This window comes from Camelina sativa, chromosome 19 (genome assembly GCF_000633955.1).
Source record: "Camelina sativa cultivar DH55 chromosome 19, Cs, whole genome shotgun sequence".
Lineage (NCBI taxonomy): Eukaryota > Viridiplantae > Streptophyta > Magnoliopsida > Brassicales > Brassicaceae > Camelina > Camelina sativa.
This window is the reverse complement of record NC_025703.1, coordinates 12,031,008-12,047,935: the sequence shown is the minus strand read 5'-3', so window position 1 is coordinate 12,047,935 and position 16,928 is coordinate 12,031,008. Positions and strand designations below refer to the sequence as shown.

Sequence of the window (16,928 nt, the reverse complement as noted above, 5' to 3'; positions counted from 1 at the left end):
TCATAAGAAATAAAAAGCACAAATGTAGATAAATAAGATAATTTATGTTTTGCTTCAATATATATAATATTTTAAACTTTTAAAAGGTTTCAAAATATAAAATTTAAACCTTTTAAAAATTTTCAATATTTATAATATTTGAAAATTTTAAAATTTAAAACTTATAATATTTAAAAACTTTTTAAAAGCTAAGAACTTTTAAAAGTTTCAATATTTATAATATTTAAACTTTTAAAATTTTTAAATATTATAATATTTTTTTGAAACTGTTTAAAGTTTTAATTTGATCAAATAAAAACACCAGATCAAACCATATAAAACTTTTAAACTTGGACGCCTGATAAATCAAGCTTTCCTGCTCATTCGTTGTTGGAAGCATATTAATCTTATTTATACTGGTTCTGAACCATTGTATAAAACATTTCTAGCCGATGTGGGATATTGTGCTTAGTTCTTTGATTTCCATAAATTTAAAATTTTCCTTTTTCTAAAAAATTCTGTAAATTTTAAAAATGTTAATGAATGACATGTCAAATCATGATATGTTGTTTAAAATAATTCTTAATATAGAAAATTCTAGAAATTGTATAAAATGTTAATAAGTGATATGTCAAATTTCTATTGGTTGTTTAAAATCTTATGTGGACGACCTTATAGCTCCTACTTTTTATCAGTATAGATGAGTACCCCGTCCACCTAGAAATTTAGGAGCTTCTACTTTTGATGTTCTTGCTTCTGCACATGACACGCGTCCAAGTTTGAGTTAATAAAACTTCTGAAAAGTTTCAAAATATTATAATCTTATTATATAAAGCTTAGTTCTCAAAGTTAGTAACTCACCAGTTCGTGACACGTGTTAGTTTTAACAATCATATATCAAAGTTAAAAACTCACCAGATCGTGACATGTGCCAGTTTTAATGATTATTTATCCAAGTTAGTAACTCATCAGATCATGACACGTGTCAATTTTAACGATCAAAAAATCACATATCAAAGTTAGTAACTCATCAGATCATAATACATGTCAATTTTAATGATCATAAATCACAGTTTTCAAGCTTGGTAAAACGATGAATAAGATAATAGTAATCTTATTATATTAAAAAAAAACTTTGTTAATCCTAAAAGGAAAATGATTGTAAATACACCCCTCTGTACAAGCAAAGAGATTATGACATATTTTTCACCAAACAAAAATATTTCGACTAGCTTTGTTTTGGTAAATTTTTTTACTTTGTTTTTTATAAACCTTTTGTTTGACACATCATTGTTCCTGAACAAGTCTCGAAGGCAGTTTGTTTGTTGTCTAATCGAAGAACCTATATAAAAAGATTATTAGATATTACCACGTGTTTTCATCATCGTTTCTTTGAAATTTGTTTCATTTCTTAATTTTATAATGCATACTACGCAATCTTTGACTTTGAAGTGTTAACAAAGTTTTTTATGCATAATAACTAAGGTTTTTAAGATTAACAAACTTCTCACGGTGTTATTATTATTTCTATAAATTTACAGGATATGTAGCATAAAAAAAAAGATGAATACACAAATGCAAGATAACAACAGAGATTATATAACACTAGATCAACTAAACAGAAAGCGTTTTTATCGTCGAACGATAGTACGTCATACAAGAAAGTGGGAAGCAAGAATTTTTTTAAAAAATAATGAGCTCATTGAAATAAATTTTCTCATAAAATAGAAAATGGATTAAGGAAAATATACAGAAAATTATTAATTCTAAAAAAATATAAAATAATCACTTCTATATAAACATATATTGTCTCATATTATTCATCTAACAAAATAATTTATTCAAAAATATTGTTTTCAACTTTGTTCTATTGGTCAAACTTTTTTAATGGGAAGACTAATTTTCCTTATTTTTTTAAACCAAAATATACTCCTACTTTCTACTTTTTCAGTTTGGAATAAGTAAGATTAATATGTTGACCCAAAAAAAATGGAAGATTAATATATGCATCTTCTTTTTCTAATATTGTATTTTAAAATTTATTGTAGTAGTTTTAGATTATTTTATTTAATTTATATTTTCATCTTTGAATTATTTGAGATTCATATAATATCGTGCTTATAATTTTCTATTATATCATTAAACATAAATCCAGTGAGGTTTCTAATCCCTATTGGGCTAGGTTTTGAAATATTATTTGATATATTTTGATGAAAATTATATATAATTGATGACGGTAATAAAATATTATTTTATATAAAAAAAATTAAATTAGTATTAAAGAAAAAATAAAATTTCAGATACACAGTTTTTAAAAATAAAAAAATCAGTTGTGTTATAAACTAAAATCTGATAAAAAAAATCATGAATTTAACTCGACGTCCAGGCGAAACGAATCAAACTGATGACCTCACATATCCTAAACAATTTTTTTGACCACCAGAAAAACGGAACAATTTTATCATCATGAATTTAACTCATTTTCATATTTAATTGATCGCTATGACCTATGTTTTCGTGTTTTTTATTCCATGTTTTCTTATTTTTCATATTCTTTCTTGTCATTTTCATTGTCAAATTTTGTGTTAATTGTCATCGTAACTTTTACCGTTTGGTTCTTCGTTATAATCTTTTTCTTCTTCTTCCTCATCAACTTCTTCACATTCTTCCACCGAAAAACCTTTTTTTAGACTACCACACAACTTATTAACCCATCAAACTCCAAGAACAAAATCATTTCTTTTCTCATAAAAATAAAAAATCAGATCAAAATAAAAAATTAATGAAAGAATATCAACTCATCTATAAAATCATACACAAAAATATATTTTACAGCTCATAAGAAACAAAAAGCACAAACGTAGATAAATAAGATCATTTATGTATTACATCAATATTTATAGTATTTTAAATTTTTAAAAGGTTTCAAAATATAAAATTTGAACCTTTTAAAAAGTTTCAATATTTATAATATTTTAAACTTTTAAAATTTAAAAATTAAAATATTTAAAAACTTCTTAAAAGATAAGAACTTTTAAAATTTTCAATATTTATAATATTTAAACATTTCAAATTTTGAAATATTCTAATATATTTTTTGAAACTTTTTAAAGTTTTTGTTTGATCAAATAAAAAACTGGATCAAACCGAATAAAACTATTAAACTGAGACGCCTGATAAATCAAGCTTTCCTGCTCATTCGTTGTTGAAAGCATATTAATCTTATTTATAATATTTTTGAACCATTGTCTAAAACATTTCTAGCCGATGTGGGATATTGTACATAGTTCTTTTATTTCCATAAATTTTTAAAAAAAAAAAAATCTAAAAAATTCTGGAAATTTAGAAAATGTTAATGAATGACATGTCAAAACCTGATAAGATATTCAAATTAATTCTTAATATAGAAAATTCTGGAAAATTTTAAAAATGTTAATTAGTGAGGTGTCTAATCTCTATTGGTGGTTTAAAATCCTAGGTGGACAGCTTAAGAAGTTTATAGCTCCTACTTTTATTTAGTATAGATTCATCCGCGGTACACCGCGAGGCTAAATTTGTTTAAAAAAATGCAAAATGTATTTTGTTTGATAGATTAACTATATATATGTAACTAATTTTTGTATTTTGTAAATGTATAGTATTTTGCATCTATATATTATGTAGTGTCCAATTTCTATGTTTTAGGTGTATACCGTGTATTTTTTATAATATAGGAAAACGATAACTTACAGTTTCTTAAATATTTAAATCGTCGGGAAGTGTTTTTTTTTTAGTTTTCACTGTAGAGATAGTAGTATTTTAATTATATTTTAGTTTTTCAGTAATATCAGTACAATATAAATGGCTTTCTATTTTTGTTAGTTTCATATATAAGTAATCTAACACTTTAGTATATTTAATTTATGTGTGCAATGAAAATAAAAGTAAGTTAGTTTTTTATATGAATTATACTAATTGTTTACTTTTATAAACTTTAATTAATTGATTAAAAATATGTGTATATAATATGTTATCTAGAGCATCTCTCACATTTGGTAAGTATAAAACATATTCATCATTTTTTTTTTAAAGTGTATACTGTATAAAGTTCATTTATAGAGTTATTAATTTACCAATTCTTAAGCAGAACCATAAAAAAAAATTGAGACCAAGAAAATATATTTGATTTATCAAGATTTAATTTTTATTAATTTATCACTAATTTTAACTTTAATTTATATACATAGTTTAAAAATATGTTGTAAATTCTTAGATAAAGTATAAAACATTCATCCTTTTCATAAAATTGCTGGGAAAATTTGTTAATTGTTATCACACAATTTATTATAAATTTCCAAATTATATATTACCAAATGAAGATTATAATGGAGAAACCAAATTGTTGGTTACTTAAATAAGGAAAAATGACAACCTTCATATTTAAAGTAAAAAATAATTAAAGAAGAAAATCTATTTCAATTAGATTCCGAATTTGATATTATGTAAAGTAAAAAATAATTGTAAAATTTAATGTTAATGGCATTCCTTGTAAATAGGTATGAACTTCAGGATTTATTTCATAAATGTCTCAAAAAATGTATATATAGATAGTTTATGTGTGAGGTAAACCCGCACCGATTCTAAACCGGTAGAAGGTACACAAGGAAATATCGCGAATTGGTTTTCTTTATTGATTCAAGAACAAGATCGACAATGATTACCAGAGATCGTTAACCTGTCTACAGAAAAAGTTACAATTTCTTAGTAGGTTTCTCTCAGTTTAGTCATGCCGCATTTGACGGCTTCATGCGTTATATCCATCGAGAGATCTCCTACTTCCGATGCCGACGCCTATGAGACGAGAGAACACCCTCATCCCCCAAGAGCTCATGTAGCCTTAGAGATTGTTACCAAATAGCAGATTGAGACACTATGTTGTACATATTTGCTTCATATGCGCTTATTTGGTCTAAACTAGAAACCTACTAAGAAATTGTAGATTTGACTTTAACTCGCCATATCTTTTAGTTGGTTGATTGCCGAGTTGATCAGGCGTGGTTCGGTTTAGGTTGGCACAAGCCAAACCAACAACTTAGTCGATTTCGGGTACTCTTAGTTTATGTCGGGTTAATCGAGTGGAACTAAACTACTCGTCTACTCCCCTACAGTTTCATTGATTATTTTCTATATACAATATTACTTCCATAGAATAAATTAAGAAATTTACACTGAAAATTTTCAAAAATTAATTATCTAGAATTGTTTACTAATAGAAATTGCGACTATATCAGGCTCTTTACCATAGGCTGTCACGCCGAAACCAGTACGAAAACCATACGAATCTTTTGGTTTTTCCGAGAAGCCTTGGATGATATCAATGAGGGCTTTCTCATAGTCGCTTCCCGGTTTATATTTCCCTTGCTTGAGTAAGCATTTGTGCTGAAGATACGCATTGGTAAGGTTTAGTGAAGAAACGCTGCGTAAGAAGAGGAGTTGTGTGGCCCCCACGACCAAGATAGGGACCAGAATGAGGCGTTTTGATACAGAGGATGAAGAATGCATTGTTCTGGATTTATTGTGTTTTTTTTTTTCCTATAGAAGTGTTCTTATATAAATTTAGTGTTGAGACTGATATATATGTAGGAGACTCGGAGGAACTTTGTGGCAACAAGAGGGCCTACGAAAAAGTAAAAGCTCGAAGGTGTGACTGAGTTCAAACAATTACAATCACACGATTGTACGATGACGACCTGAATTGAAGGAGTTATTGATGATTTCTATATTTACAAGATTCTTTAGGAACCTACAAACTGGTGGAATGGCCAAGAATATAAGATAATCATTTGTAATATTAAATATCAGTCATAATTCAATTATTCAAACCGAAATAATATTCATGTTAATATCAATCTTACACGCCAATTTTTATTTTTGTACACTATGTACTAATCCACTATTAAATTCAATAATCATACCGTTTTTATCTATTTTTTGAATACTAAAAGGTTCTAGATCTAGACCATATAGAACCTATTGGTTAAAGTTATGGGACTTAGTCTGAGTCTCAATTTGCTATTTGGTAGAAATGTCTGAGAGAAGTAAACGTTACTTTCTTAATCATGTTTATATTATTATTATTTTTTTAACATCTAAAACATTTTATTGATATGAATCAGTGTGTACAAGATTATCAATGAAATTACAAATACAACCAATAGTTTGTGTAACGAAAATGCGATAAAGAAAATATTTAATCGTCTTCGTCATTTTCGACAATCTAATGTGATTTTCTTTCTTAGCAATCATCTTCATTTTATTGATGAAAAAACGGTAATGCATTCGAAAATCATAGGTAGCGATCCATCTGTTACATCACATATATAGCTTTCTGACTGATCGATACTCTCTTTTACAAAGAGATATCATTGATCTTAGTTGTACTTAAAACCTATTTTTGTTGATATGGTATAAACCATCTTCTGATTTTCCTAGTTGTATTCTCCAAATCCTCCTTAACATATTGCTTCTATGGTGGTTTCCCCGTCGGTCAACGATTACCTATTTGTGTTAATCTTTGGTACGCCAACGGTAAATCATACTGACGCCCGGGAACAATCACATAATCATGTTTATATTATTTATTATCAATTATTTCAACCAATTACCAAATTTAAATATAGATATGTTCTATTTTTCAAACATATTATACAATGTTTTTTTTACGATAACATTAGTTAAATGGATTACAATTTCTCGTTTCCTTGCTTAACTTATATCACTTTCATAGAATAATTTTAGAAATTTAGTATAAAAATAAATAATCAAATAACAATTTAGATTTGTTTTTTCTGAAGCTCCTAATATAAATTTATTTATTCAACTACATCATATAAATGAAATAATAAATTCTTGTAAAATAAAAGTCAAAGTTAACAAAAAGGAAAAAAAATGAATCGAAAACTTTGATTAATTAGGACTGGTCTTGGGGTTAACAAAAGGGTAAAGCTCAAACCTAAAGCTACAGCTCCCACCAAAAACTCTTGCTCCTTGTTTATCTCTATAGCAATCTTGATAATGCACGACCATATGTGACAAACACTCCCTACAACCCTTTTCATTTAAGTCAACCATACACTGCACCATTACGTATAGCTTCTTCTTCCCAAGCCTCTTCTCTCCTGCCGCATACATCGCCGGCTTGTCGTAATTTTTTATAATTTTTTGTTTTTTAGTGACGGCTACTTGTGTCATTTCGCCAACGAGGACCAAAAACGTCTTCTCAAAAGAAATCCGATCGCCGCTCACATTCTTCGCGCTCGTCATACAGAAACCATCATCGTAATTGATCTGCCCTGTAGTATCGAACGAAGAAAACTCGACAAAACATTGATCGTACCATATTATTGCCCCCTTGTCTCTCGGACATTTCTTACGAAGCTGTCAAATACATTTTGCATATCAACGCCACGATCAATATCAACATTGCATGTAACCAAAACTGACGTTTCTGATCTATCTATACAGGTTCATATGTGAATATGATGGCTAACTTATACTATATATAAGTGACGGTACCTCAGATTGGGCGGTAGCAAAGCAGGAACGGCATTTGTTCCCGTAAGAGTCGCCACGGCACTGGAAGGTTACGGAGGCCAAATCAGATTCCTCACCCAAGGGCGTCATGCTGTAACCAGTACGAAAAGCATATGTATCATTCGACAAGCTTTTGATGATCTTATTATAGTTTATGTCGTGCAAACTTCCCGGCTTGTATTTCCCTTGACTGACTAGACATTTGTGGTGCAGATACGCATTGGTCAGGTTCAAGGACGAAACGGTGCGCATAAGGAACAGTTGTGTGGCTACCACGGCCAAAATAGTGACCAAAAGGAGGCGTTTTGATAGAGAAGATGAAGAGTACATTGTTTTCGATACTTTTATTATTATGTTTTCCCCAAACGGAGGTGTTTTCTAGTTTACTGTTTTTGGTTACCTTATAAGAAATTCGATTGATAAATTAAGTGTCTAGAATAAATGTTTATAGTTAACGGACATGAGAGAAGTTTGTATTTGCGGCGACATGAGGGCTGAAGAAAGAGTAAAGGTTCAAAGGTGTGACTGAGTTCAAACTCTCACAGTCACACGATTGAAAACAATGAAGCCATGAAGGAATCGTTAAATTCTATACTTAACGATTGTTTTTTTTTTTTTGGTTAAAAATAGTTGCATATTATACATGCATGGCAAACCCATCAAGGAAGAAAATATAGTAAGAATTCCAAAGGAGCCCAGGAGACAGATTAATTACTTCCAAATTACCCTCAACGATGTTAGATTAACCAAAACTCAGAGTCAGATTTAACGAATTAATAAACTCTGAAGTCATATAAAATTCAGAATGTTATCCCAATACTTATTTTTATTTTTCATTTTTCATTTTTTCAGCATCTTAATTTTTCATTCTTTAATTTTGCCGAATATATTTTTCGCTTTTCCCACTCGAAAAAACACCACCGAACAACGTTGATATGATGATGGATTCATATGATAAATCTCAATGTGGCTTCTCGGATAATTTCCTTTATTAAAACTACATCATATGAATTTTTATAAATAAAATAATGTATTCATGTAAAAGAAAATTGAGAAATGATAATTTACACACACACAAAAAGAAACAAAACAAATCATAATTATATAGCCACATTTTTTTCAGATTGCTTTAACTCTTCCAATAAGAATTAGGACCGGTCTTGGCATTAACAAAAGGGTAAAGCTTATACCTAAAGTTACAGCTTCTACCCAAAACTCTCGCTCCCCGTTTACCACTTTTCCAGCAATTTTGAAACTGCAAGATATTATGTACGAGACACTGTTCACAAGCCTTAACAGATAAGTCATCCGTACATTGAACCATTCCGTACATATTCCTCTTCGTCCCGAGCCTCTTCTCCCCAGCCCCGTAAAGCGCCGGCTTGGTGGACTCTTTTAAGTTTTTGTTTTTTTCAGTGATGGCTATACTTGTCAGATTGTCGAAGAGAGTATCCCACTTCAGTATGAAAGAAAACGGATCATCTCCCGCGTTCTTCGCGTTGGACATACAGAAACTGTCATCGTAATTTATCTGCCCCACAGTATCGATCGAAGAAATCTCGAGAAGACATTGGTCGAACCATATTATTCCCCCTTTATCTCTCGGACATCTCCTACGAAGCTGTCAAGCACATACGCTTTGCAAATTAATGCCAAAACCAATATCGACATTGCATGGACTCAAGATATATAGTTTTCTTGTCTATTATATATATTATTATCACTAAGACGTAACCAAAACTTACATGTATGCGCAACCAAAACACACAAATTTATACACGTAAATATGTGTTAGCTAGCTAATCAATAATATTGAAGTGAAGTTACCCCGGCCATAGCTGAGGAAAAGCAGGAGCGGCACTTGGACCCGTAGGAGTCTCCCCGACACTGGAGAATGACGCTGACCATGAAAGGGTATGTGTTGACTGAGTTTTATAAGCTGTCCAAAACATGTCATGGGATTGCTACTAAATCAGGATGTCATACAACATTGTGATATATGAGACAACAAGATAGAATCATCAGAGATGTCTCATAGATGGTGTGAAGACAATGAGCAGAACTAACAAAGTTAATGAGGCACAGTTGCAGTAAGAACATATGTGAAGTTCCAAAATAGTACAATAGGTATTACATGAAGTTATACAGGAAGTCGAGCTGTGTGAGTACTTTGAAGAATTGACATACAGAAGTTTGGAGACAACTTGGACAAGCCAAGAGGGTCAGATTCAATGGAGATGGTATCAAACGTCTGAAGCAGTTCTTGTACTAGTCTGACGTTAATACAGGAAGTAGTACAAGAAGCTGAATTGAAGAGTTTGAGTACAGAAACTTAAGGCCGACTTGGACAAGCCAAGTGGCGGTTGTTGAGCTGGATGAACATCTTGAATGGAAGATTCAAGATGAGATCATGAAGAGAAACTTTCCTTATCCAAAAAGAAAAAGGAAAGTTCTCAATTTCCTATTTGTTGCATAATAGGAAAGTTGCCAACCCTAGGGGTTGGGCAATTGATATAAATACCAAGAGGGCGTTTCATGAAGACTTGCGCGCTTCAAGGTAGTTTTGAGAGATGCACACAAGATGTATGGTGTCGCCCCATCAATAAGATAGAGAGATATTTTGCTGGTTTAATTCAGCTAGAAAAGAATGATAGGCATAGTAGTGCTTGTATCATATGCAGTTGTAATTGCTATCTTGTTCTAGTGAATTGTTCTGGACTAGGTCCCGGGGATGTAGGAAAAACCGAACCCCGTTAACAAAGCTCTTGCGTTATTTACTTTATGCTCATACAAAGTCAAAGTCGATCATTCACGTACTTAAACATATAGAGTTAGCCACAAATATGCGTTTTCAATTGGTATCAGAACGGTGCTCGATAGAGATTTGTTCTTGTTTCGGGTATGGTCCTGGATTTGTGGCTAGTAGAGAATTAAAGCATATAAGAAGGACGAGTATTCATGAAGGTATAAAGAAAGAGATCGAGAGTATATTCGGAAGTGTTTGTGTTTGAAGAAGCAAGCGAAGAAAGAGTTATACGGTGTACTGAATCTGTTTGAATTTGACAGAGGCAAAATTAATCATAAACTCCTAGGAAGGTCTTGGCCTCTTCATTGGAGTTGTGTGAAGAACGTGGGAAAGGATAGAGAAGAAAGACTTAATCTATTACAGCCGAGTTTTAATTTGAAGGAGTAGAGATCGTACACGTTTTGGGGTTTGTGTTGTTGTTATGTCGAAGACTTGGAAGAGAGAAGGAGATAGCATGGTTTAACCCTTTGGGTTTCAATGGCTATTAATATTATCATAAGAAGACATTAAAGCAACAATGGTGAAGACAAAGTCGAAGCTTTAGTTCACAAATCAGAGATCTGGCATCAATGGCGGTGATTCACACTGAGTATAAAAAAAGTTATTGAGTTTAAAGAAAAGAAGATTCTTAAGGAATTAGAGATAAGGTGATTTCAACTGGTCAACATTAGAACGGAGATTGATGAAGACGGTGGAGTTGATGTCAAACTTATCGGATTAAGAGTGCAGTACACCGGAAGTCGGAGTACTGTCCATTGGAAGTTTCATTTTTTCCTTGCCGTCGAGATCAGAAACCATCGAGAAAGATAGGTTAGCTTTGGTTGGTTTGGGCTCAGTTCAATTTTGGTGGCCCAATACCTAATTTAATTAAACTTGGCCCATAAAAAGGTCCCTGAGGAGTTAAATTAAAATTGGTGTAGTTTCGTTTTAGAAGAAAAGTCATGTTAACACATGTGGATAGGGAATATCTCATCTGGCTTGCTTGGTTACGTGTAATTCAGATTGGAAAAGTCAAAGACATTGAGTGTCTTCTTCATCGTGAAAAGAACCAAGATTTTGATCTATAAGAGAAGAGATATACAGTTAAGCTCTGAAGAGAAGCGTTGGAATCAATTGGTCATAATTAGATATTTTTGTGTCTTAAGTGAGGAATTAAAGTTTCAAAGCAAAGAGGATAAAAAGGTTATCAGCTCTGTTGGTTCCTAGAGAGTATTGTCGGCAAGAAGACGTCATGGGTTGCTCATTGTTATTAAACAGAATCTGGTATGTGTCTTGTGTCTGCATCTCTAAGCGAAAAAAAAGGAGGAGACAATGTTTGAGCTAGGAATAATTTTGTTCAAGATGAGAAAGAGGATGTTGTTGTCAGCTTACTGACAAAGAAGGAAATTGCCAGAGTTCATATAGGCATTCTCTGATTCAAACCGAAAAGCGAATCAGAACTTAGCAAAATCTGTAGTTGTCTTATGGTGCCTATGGAAGAAGTTTATTCTGTGTTGAGTTTGGTGCTGCGAGATGAAGCAGATCCGCGAGATGAAGACTATATCAGTAGTCCACGTTTCTATGATGTTCTGTTTTCAACAGATGAACCATATTAGAGCTACAAAGCAAAGTGGATTTGTATGATGTCAACGGTCAACATCCGGACATTATCAACATCATGTTGCTTCGTTAGTAAAGAATGGTCTCATTGTGAAGATAAGAAAATCGATTAAGATTTCATGGAGTCTAAGATTTCTTTAAAAACGAGGAAGAAGAGGATCAATAATTTTGATTTTGGAGCAAATTATGTATAGAGCCACGTGCAACAATCACCAGAAAGAGCAAGCTTTTGGCATTGCAAGAGGAAAGGCCAAGAGTATAGATGTTGAAACATGTTATGGAAGCTTGCTAGAATTCATGAAGAATGCTGACAAGAGTTTTTTTTGGAGAAGGCTTTGAGACAGAGTGAAACTGAGACTAAGAGAGAGGTTGAGACATAAAACTTTCTACCAAGGCATTTTGATTGCGAAGTTGTCATGGGAAGAAAAGTTCAGTCAAAGGGTTTTACAGAAATTTTGCTAGAAGAAAACAAACTTGGCTCATAGTGGTGATGTGAAGAATTTTCAAGTGGAGTTAAGAGTAACACTTTGGAAAGGAAAGAGTTGTTATGTATGTGGTGTTTAGTGACGGTCTGCTAGTATATATTTTTGTGTATGCTGCAATTTTTGATGAAGTATTGCTAGATCTGTTGCTATCACACTGAGAAAGAGACTTTCAATATTGGAAAGCAAAGAGAAGAAAAAAAAAAGGAACTTAAATCTAAATCTACTATGGTGGAGCTTTGTGATATTGGCGGCTAGAGTTTCTGATGGTGGGTTTTGGAGGAAGCATTGGAGACATTACGTTAGAGAGCTCATTTGTCTTTAAAGAAAACGGAAGCAGACATGTGTGTGCAGTTTCTTGAAAAAGCTCAGATTAAAGCAAAGAGGAACCATGTACTTGAATACTGAAGAAGAAACGTGATGCATCTCTAAATCAAAGAAAGTAGCTCAGAAGAAGAATAATGAAAGAAAAATTTCAGATTTAAGACAGTTTTTCTGTTTCATGGTTCGTTTCTTCTTCTTCGTTTGTGTTGGCTACAGACCTTGGATTGGAGCTCTAAAAGTTGCTCTAGAAAGTTGAAAGCGAGATCTTTCCAATGATATTAAGATCGTCATCTGATTCCTTGTGGTTTGACAGGAAATTGATCTCAAAGTTGACTACTCGTACTGTTGTTTCATTTCGGATCTGTGTTGGGATTTTGGCCATAACTCTCAAACCGTAAATCGAAATCGCGATCTGTTTTCTCCTATGGCTTCGTATGACTGTGTTTGATATCCCCACCAATTTTATTAAATTTCTGGGTTATTTTGCTACTCCGTTTATGCTCTGCATCAAGACTGCATCAAGAGAGATGAAGAAATTTAAGAGGTAGCAAGCACATGACTAGAATTGTTGGGTGTCAGTGACTGTAATATGTCATGAAGAAGAGGTCACAAAGCTAGAGTTTCTTCAGAATGTGTTTAGGAAAATTCAGTGTAGTTGACATCATCAAAGAGAGAAGATTATTTTTCTTAAATCTTAGAAGGATTACCAAAATATGTTTCAAGATAGCAACTTCAGGAGAGGGTTTGGCGATACAAAAATAATCTGATCATACTGAAATTTTTTGGGGAGCTTGGTGCTATTAGGGACTTGATATTCAACGGTTGGATTGAAGTTTTGACAATTGAATTGCTTTTTATTCAAGCATCTTCAGTCTATTCCGGGATCAGTTTATTCAAAGTTTCAGATTTGACCAGTTTCAGTGGTGACATCAAAGGAGGACCAAATGAACTCATAATGGGATGAAGTTTGGCAGAGATATTATATACATGTTGAACTAGATTCTGGTAGAAGGGAACTGGTTTTGGAATCCGGGAACCTAGTAGAATGATGGTGGTTCAGACTAGTTAATTAGAAGATTTTTAAAGCTATGTTTTTGCAAAGTTTTGTGTGGTGAATGGAAAAAGAGTTTCAGGGATCTGCAGTTTTTGAAGTTTATGACTTTCGGTCTTAGAATGAAGCATATGATGTGCCAAAAAGAAGATTATGTGAAGCTAAGTATGTGAAGCTTTCATTCTGATTTTAAAGAATCATGTGGCTGACGAAGTTAGGCTTTCATCATGTGGTTCTATGTTGGAGTTTGATGTGTCTGCACAGTTTGTGCTCATTTGTGAAAATAAAAATTGTTAAAACAGAAGCCTCAAGAACGTCTTTGGATTAGCTGATGTGAGATGGCTAAAAGGAAAGCTATCGTTCTGGAGTCCGACATGTCAGGTTCAAGTTTGCTGTAGAAGTTTCATTGGATAAGTTTCTGTGAGACAGCTACTATCATAAAGCAGTGCACAGCGGGTATAATTAAAGGCATAACAGCGGGTATAATCCAAGGCTAGTCAACTGCTATGCAATGCTGCAGTAGTCCAGATGGAAAAATTTGATATGTTGTTTGTTTTTATCTTAGTTTGGACTCAAGCTGGGGGAGAAGAGAATGTCAAGTTTGTAGTGAGCGAGCAAATATTATGGGGGAGCTCTACTTGTGATTAGAGATTAAAAAATGTGCTTGAGTATCAAACTAAGTTAAAAAGGGGGAGAATGAAGATGTTATGATCTTTCAAGAATGACACATGATGTAGCATGAAGTGAGAGATTGAAGGAAATTTAAAACGCAGTCATCAAGGGAGAGATTGAAGATATTTTGATGACTGGTTTTATAAGATGCATGAAATTAAACAACTCAATTACTGAGGGAGAGATTGAAGACGTTGGGCTGACTGGTTTAAATAGGTGCATGGATTATAAAACTCAATCACCAAGGGAGAGATTGAAAGGGTATGTGTTGACGAGTTTTATAAGCTGTCTGAAACATGTCATGGGATTGCTACTAAATCAGGATGTCATACAACATTGTGATATATGAGACAACAAGATAGAATCATCACAGATGTCTCATAGATGGTGTGAAGACAATGAGCAGAACTAACAAAGTTGTTGAGGCACAGTTGCAGTAAGAACATATGTGAAGTTCCAAAGTAGTACAAGAGGTATTACATGAAATTATACAGGAAGCCGAGCTGTGTGAGTACTTTGAAGAGTTGACATATAGAAGTTTGGAGACAACTTGGACAAACCAAGAGGGTCAGATTCAATGGAGATGGTATCAAACGTCTGAAGCAGTTCTTGTACTAGTCCGACGTTAATACAGGAAGTAGTACAAGAAGCTGAATTGAAGAGTTTGAGTACAGAAGCTTAAGGCCGACTTGGACAAGCCAAGTGGCGGTTGTTGAGCTGGATGAACATCTTGAATGGAAGATTCAAGATGAGATCATGAAGAGAAACTTTCCTTATCCAAAAAGAAAAAGGAAAGTTCTCAATTTCCTATTTGTTGTATAATAGGAAAGTTCTCAATTTCCTATTTGTTGTATAATAGGAAAGTTGCCAACCCTAGGGGTTGGGCAATTGATATAAATACCAAGAGGGCGCTTCATGAAGACTTGCGCGCTTCAAGGTAGTTTTGAGAGATGCACACAAGATATGTGGTGTCGCCCCATCAATAAGATATAGAGATCTTTTGATGGTTTAATTCAGCTAGAAAAGAATGATAGGCATAGTAGTGTTTGTATCATATGCAGTTGTAATTGCTATCTTGTTCTAGTGAATTTGTTCTGAACTAGGTCCCGAAGATGTAGGAAAAACCGAACCCCGTTAACAAAGCTCTTGCGTTATTTACTTTATGCTCATACAAAGTCAAAGTCGATCATTCACGTACTTAAACATATAGAGTTAGCCACAAATATGCGTTTTCAGACCAGATCTCGACCTTCACCAAAGGACATCATGTCGTAACCGCTAATAACATTTTCACCGACCGAGATGGAATGGATAATAGCTTCGAGGTTTCTCTCATGCACACTTCCCGGCTTGTATTTTCCTTGGCTGACCAAGCATTTGTGGTTCAGATACGAATTGGTCATGTTTAAAGATGAAACGCTACCTATAAGAAGCATTTCTGTGGCCACCACAGCCAATATAGGGACCAAAAGGAAGCGTTTGGATATAGTAGATGAAGAGTACATTATCTTATTCTTTTGGATTTTTTCTATGTGTTTTTTTTTAGATGAATTGTTGAGACTGTGATGTTGTAGGAGAGTAGGAGAGATTTGGATTTAATCAATTAAGTTTCTAATGGATTATAGAGTTTGTAACGGACAGGAGAGGAAATTTAGTATTTGCGGCGACAAGAGGGCCGAAGAATAAGTACTAAGTTCAAAGGTGTGACTGAGTTCTTTCTCTTACAGTCACACGATTTGTACGGTGACGACCTGACATGAAGGAATTGTTATTTCCTATAGTTACAAGATTCTTTTTTTTGGGTCAAAAATAGTATAAGATTCCATATTATATATACATATATATATATATACATATATATATATATATGTATATATAATATGGATTCAATTCTCGTCTACTATTGACGTTAGGTTTGTATGTTTCTAGATTAAAAGAAGAAAAAAATGTTGATATCTACATTTAAAGCAAGATCCTGAGATACTGAATTGAACCTCAAACAAACAAAAACATAGTTTCATAGTATTATACAAAAACGATCAAACCCATCAAGAAAAAAGAATCGTCAAAATGTTAAGAAAACCCCGGATTATTACGTACACTAGTTAGGTAGCTAATTAGTTCAATCATTTTCAACTAACTTACAATGATTAAATATAGTTTTTCAAACATAATAATGCAACGTGTTTCTTTTTTAATTATGGTTTCCTTAATTACTATCTATAAATTTTATTATATTTTACAAATTTACAGAAAATTTTACACGTTCAAAATACATTATTTAGAATATATCACTAGAGCGTTATAAAAATATTTAAACTACATAATCTTGTTTTTTCTAAACAACTAAAAAGAAAAACCATATAAAATAAAATTTAAAGTATATAGAAAAAAACAAACTCTAAAGCAATAAGCAAAAAAAAAATATTTCCTTAGATTTTTA

The 16,928-nt window shown here is 32.5% G+C and overlaps 2 protein-coding genes and 1 pseudogene across 2 annotated transcripts; all 3 read right to left on the bottom strand.

Annotated features, from left to right (window-relative positions):
* LOC104767733 overlaps positions 1 to 5,540 on the bottom strand; it is a 13,022-nt pseudogene extending 7,482 nt beyond the window's left edge.
* LOC104767731 (cysteine-rich repeat secretory protein 18-like) lies at positions 6,925 to 7,881 on the bottom strand. The gene is made up of 2 exons (XM_010491713.1): positions 7,534 to 7,881; positions 6,925 to 7,395 (listed from the first exon to the last, which is right to left on the bottom strand). Exons 1-2 carry the CDS (start codon positions 7,879 to 7,881, stop codon positions 6,925 to 6,927), a joined length of 819 nt encoding a protein of 272 aa, XP_010490015.1.
* Positions 8,681 to 16,057, bottom strand: LOC104767729 (putative cysteine-rich repeat secretory protein 17). The gene is made up of 3 exons (XM_019241276.1): positions 15,720 to 16,057; positions 9,379 to 9,452; positions 8,681 to 9,172 (listed from the first exon to the last, which is right to left on the bottom strand). Exons 1-3 carry the CDS (start codon positions 15,988 to 15,990, stop codon positions 8,681 to 8,683), a joined length of 837 nt encoding a protein of 278 aa, XP_019096821.1. The 5' UTR covers positions 15,991 to 16,057.

Coding starts and splice junctions, on each gene's coding strand:
- LOC104767731 (XM_010491713.1), bottom strand. CDS start 7,881: ATGTACTCTTCATCTTCTCTATCAAAACGCCTCCTTTTGGTCACTATT. Junction 7,396..7,533: donor TTGCTACCGCCCAATCTGAG/GTACCGTCACTT, acceptor TGTATTTGACAG/CTTCGTAAGAAATGTCCGAG.
- LOC104767729 (XM_019241276.1), bottom strand. CDS start 15,990: ATGTACTCTTCATCTACTATATCCAAACGCTTCCTTTTGGTCCCTATA. Junction 9,453..15,719: donor TGAAGGTCGAGATCTGGTCT/GAAAACGCATAT, acceptor CTTTCATGGTCA/GCGTCATTCTCCAGTGTCGG. Junction 9,173..9,378: donor TTTCCTCAGCTATGGCCGGG/GTAACTTCACTT, acceptor TGTGCTTGACAG/CTTCGTAGGAGATGTCCGAG.